The sequence below is a fragment of the Echinops telfairi genome, unplaced genomic scaffold (assembly GCF_000313985.2).
Source record: "Echinops telfairi isolate 266 unplaced genomic scaffold, ASM31398v2 ScPeMD7_19;HRSCAF=73, whole genome shotgun sequence".
NCBI lineage: Eukaryota > Metazoa > Chordata > Mammalia > Afrosoricida > Tenrecidae > Echinops > Echinops telfairi.
In genome coordinates this window covers 3,602,976-3,607,017 of record NW_022103916.1, presented here as the reverse complement: position 1 = coordinate 3,607,017, position 4,042 = coordinate 3,602,976, and the positions used below count along the sequence as shown (strand labels likewise).

Sequence of the window (4,042 nt, the reverse complement as noted above, 5' to 3'; positions counted from 1 at the left end):
TGTACATCCTCTGGTCTAGCTCAATATTCTTATTCACACTATAACAACTCTCTGAGATAGGTAGCAGAACAGATTCTTATTTCCTAAGAGAAACCTGAAACTTGAGAGACTTTCTTAAGCATACACACACACACACACACCTACACAAACCTACTCACTTACACCTACCCAACCCCTGTTAGGAGTAGAAGAGCTTTAATATATGATTTTCCTTTACCTATAGAGATGGTTGTAACTCATTTAGGAATAGAATAAATCAAGCACAGGTAGCTAATACCAAGAAAGAAAGTCCTCTCTGATCCAAAATATTTACCTTTCTTCCTTTGCCCCTTCTCTTCTTTATAGAAACAATTGGAAGATTCATCTGGTTTGTAAAACTTTATTCTTAAAATATAAAATTTTCTTTGTGAGGTTTAGTCATATCAGACTCCTTCCTTCCTCCCTCCCTCCCTTCCTTCCTAAAAGCAGTTACTGTTTTACTAACTGACCAGATTACAAAAAATAACCAATGCGGTTACTTTAGTTCATCGTTCTAATAAGCCTGTTGTTCTGGTCTTACCTATTGCCAGCATCTCCACCTTCTACAAAATGGGTGGTCTTTGTCTTCATCCCATTTTGTAGAGAAGATAATTTGAAGGGTCACAGGAAGTTATTTGCTGCTTTGAAGCATTTCCCAGCATTATAGATCTCATAAATCAGATCCTCTATGCAGATGATGCCATATTTACCAAGAGTTCATGCAGTCAAAGTGTGATCTGTCAGGGTAATACACTTGTTGATTTTTCCATTACCACGCTTGTAGATCAGTTCATCCAAGGACTTCAGGTTTGGGTAGCCTCATGCAATGTGCTTCCACAATCCTGAGCATTTTAATTGAACCCTTGTTAAGCTTAACATAGGTACCATTGAAAATCTGGTGAAGGCGAAGAAGGTGCAACACTTTTCAAACCTTTGTTTGGGTTCATACCATTGATATCTCTGGTCCTGCTAACAAATGCCAGCATGGATTCGCTAGGTACATAGAAGTTGGTAGTTTTCTTGCCATCTTAGCCATTATAATATATGTTCTGTACATCTACCTATATTCCTTGCGATAGTGCTTAGCTTTCTCATGGATAAGCTTCCTTCTTGACTTTTGAAGCATCTTTTGGGCAAACTTCTTTCTCACATTCTTAATCTTTAGTTCTATGAAATTCCTACACTTTTTCTTAAGGGTATCTGGAGCAGTAGGGGCCTTCTTTTTCTTCTCTGCAACACCCTCCATGATTCCAGCCAGTTAAAAAGTGTCTATGTAATTCAAAAATAGTTAAATACAATTTATGTCCCTTTAGTTTATGTAGACTTTTTAAAAACCTCTATTCTCTTATTTGATCTTTTACCGATAATAAAATTGAGATTCGGAAATTAAATTACGTACAAGATTAATAGCTGATCTTTGACTAGTGTCTAGGTATATGTGTTATTGTACTCGTTAGAAATTATGTAAGTCAATTATTTAACATACCAGATACTCAAATATTTGTAAGCTATTTATATATAAAGATATATTAGAAAATATATCTAAAAGCATCCTTATTAAAGAAATAAATAGGAGAAATGCGTGATGATCTTGTATAAGATATCTGAGAATTGTAAGAAGGAGTATTTGCAGAGGCTCAAAACTAAGCTGCTTTGTTAATTCTGAGAATTACAATGAAGGCCCTATATACCATTTCCTCATAGCCCAGTTTCTTAAATCAATGACTGTCTCCTCTAGGGATACTGTAAGCAGCTTTGAGTGCCAAATTTCCTCTTGTTTAATTTATTGGAGTTTATTCTATGTATCTTCAGTTTGGGGGAGATGCTGGAGTTTTTCTCTGAATTCCAAATATGACCCTGAAGAGAATATTCATAATATAATTTAATGTATTTATCTCTTTCATTTTTTAGGAAAGAGAGAATTACCAAAGATGTCTTCAAATTTACCTGATGGAACACTCAAAAAGAGATCAGCTTTTGAAGATCTCACCAATGTATGTTAGTCCAATCTTTTGAAGTGGTTTTATATAAAACTTAGCCTCTTTCTTGAGAGACATGTCCTGTTTACCATACCTTCTCTGGAATGTTGACAGGAATTTTCATTTAAAATTAATAATTCAATGTTAGAACCTACATGGGTTCTTCTACTGGCACATCTGAGTCGGTGGTTTAACTTTCTTGAAGCAGCAGACAGAATGATTATCAGATATGAAATGATATCTAATTAGAAAAACTATGGCATATTTAGATAAACTCCAGAGATGTACAGTAAACTATTTAGAGTTTAGAGGTAAGTGATTTAGTGGAATCATTGTAGTCTTGGCAATGCTTATCAATTTGATCAATATGTACATTTGGGGAAGAATAAATTTTCCTTTGTGTAGGGCTGACCTCAATCAGCATATCTGTGCTCAGACATTAAATTTCAGCATCACCCCAGCACAAGGACAATAAAAAATATCCCCTACAGTACAGTATTATTTAAAACCCAAATTCCACACTCTTGTCTTCAAGTATGAAGATCTAGAAACTAAATGTTGACTTAGATTTTTTTATTTACCTGCAAGTCATCTCCCTTCTGACATTATTAAGGTACAGTTAAAATTGGGATCAATTGTTAGATGGTTAGAAGATAATAACAATCTATCATGTGCTAGGTACAATTCTTAGCACTTTTGCCTGTATTAACTTACTTAATTCACATGTAACCTATAAGGTAGGCACTATGATTATCTCCATTTCATAGATAAAGAGCTTATTCAAGGTTGATTTTGAAATATTTTATCTAGGATTCTGCCAGGCTATTCCTGCCCTCCATGATACAACGCACTTCTGTGTCTACGAAAATACGTGTGTCTGTGCGTGTGCGCGCTATGGGTGAAAGTTCATAGGGCAAAATGTTTTTCTGTTCAACAATTTATACACATTTTGTCTTTTAACATTGGTTTTAATCCCCTGAATATAACCGCACTCTTCCCACTTCTTCCTTGGGTTTCTGACACCCATTGGTCCTTATTCCCTTATTGATTTCTGAGCTTTGTTTTAGAACAGGGGTGCTCAATACGTCAGTCGCGTACTAGTTGTTCGCAAATGTAGTGTGGGTAGATCGCATGGCATTAAAAAATAGACATAAGCCTATCATCAATCCCGTCACTTAATTGATATGCAGCACAGCCAGTCAGCTGCAATCTTAGGTGTCAAACGCATGCGCAAATAGCTGTGCTAAGTGCAGCAAAACTGACAAAATAAGTTATTCGCCTCTACTTATTTATGTGAGCCAGCCTTTTCCCACATAAAGATCATTAAGTCCAAGTACCGTTCCGCCTTGACTGATGATCATTTGGAAGTGTGCTTGAGGCTAGCTGTCAGCAGCTACTGTCTGGATTATGCATCCCTGGCTTATTGCATTTACTGTAAGCCATCAGAGTAAACTCAGGTAATGACAAAAAATGTACATAGTTCATTGTGTTGTGTTGCGCAATGTGGACTCATGGTTGTGCAAGGTACATAAACGTACATTGTACATATAAAGAATTCTCAATGCATTTATGAATAAATAAAAAATAAATAAATATATGCTTTGCATTTTTGTAGTTGGTAGATCATTTGGACTTGATCATTTTATAAGTAACTCACATGCTGAAAAAGTGTGAGCCTCCCTGGTTTTGAAGAAATATGATCCTTTTGGTCTGGTCTGGTTAATTGTTCTGAGGAGTGCATTCCTCATGAATGTTATTATTAACTTTATAGACCTAGTTGTTGTTTGGCAGTAATGAGATCCCTGGCTGTAGGTTCAGTTCCAAATTTGAAAGATGTCTAAAGGCCACGTTCCCAGACATCTACACCAGTTTACCAGAATCCTTTTATCCCTTGGATAATGCTTGAGCAGTACTGGATAACTATTGGCAAATTTATCTGCTATGTATCCCCACATCTATAAGGTTAAACTCATTTCCTAACTTATTTAACCAAAGGTCTAGAAAATTGGATGAAATAAGGTAGCTGTATAAATTAGGAGCAGATA

General features: G+C 35.7%; 1 protein-coding gene across 1 annotated transcript in view; it reads left to right on the top strand.

The window, feature by feature from the left end:
• The first annotated feature begins 1,948 nt into the window (after positions 1 to 1,948).
• The window catches only part of CCNB3 (cyclin B3), a 70,162-nt gene continuing 68,068 nt past the window's right edge, over positions 1,949 to 4,042 (top strand). The window contains exon 1 of the mRNA XM_045288270.1: positions 1,949 to 2,012. Within this exon, the coding sequence (XP_045144205.1) occupies positions 1,950 to 2,012 (63 nt within the window). The 5' untranslated portion in view covers position 1,949. The remainder of the gene's footprint in view (positions 2,013 to 4,042) is intronic.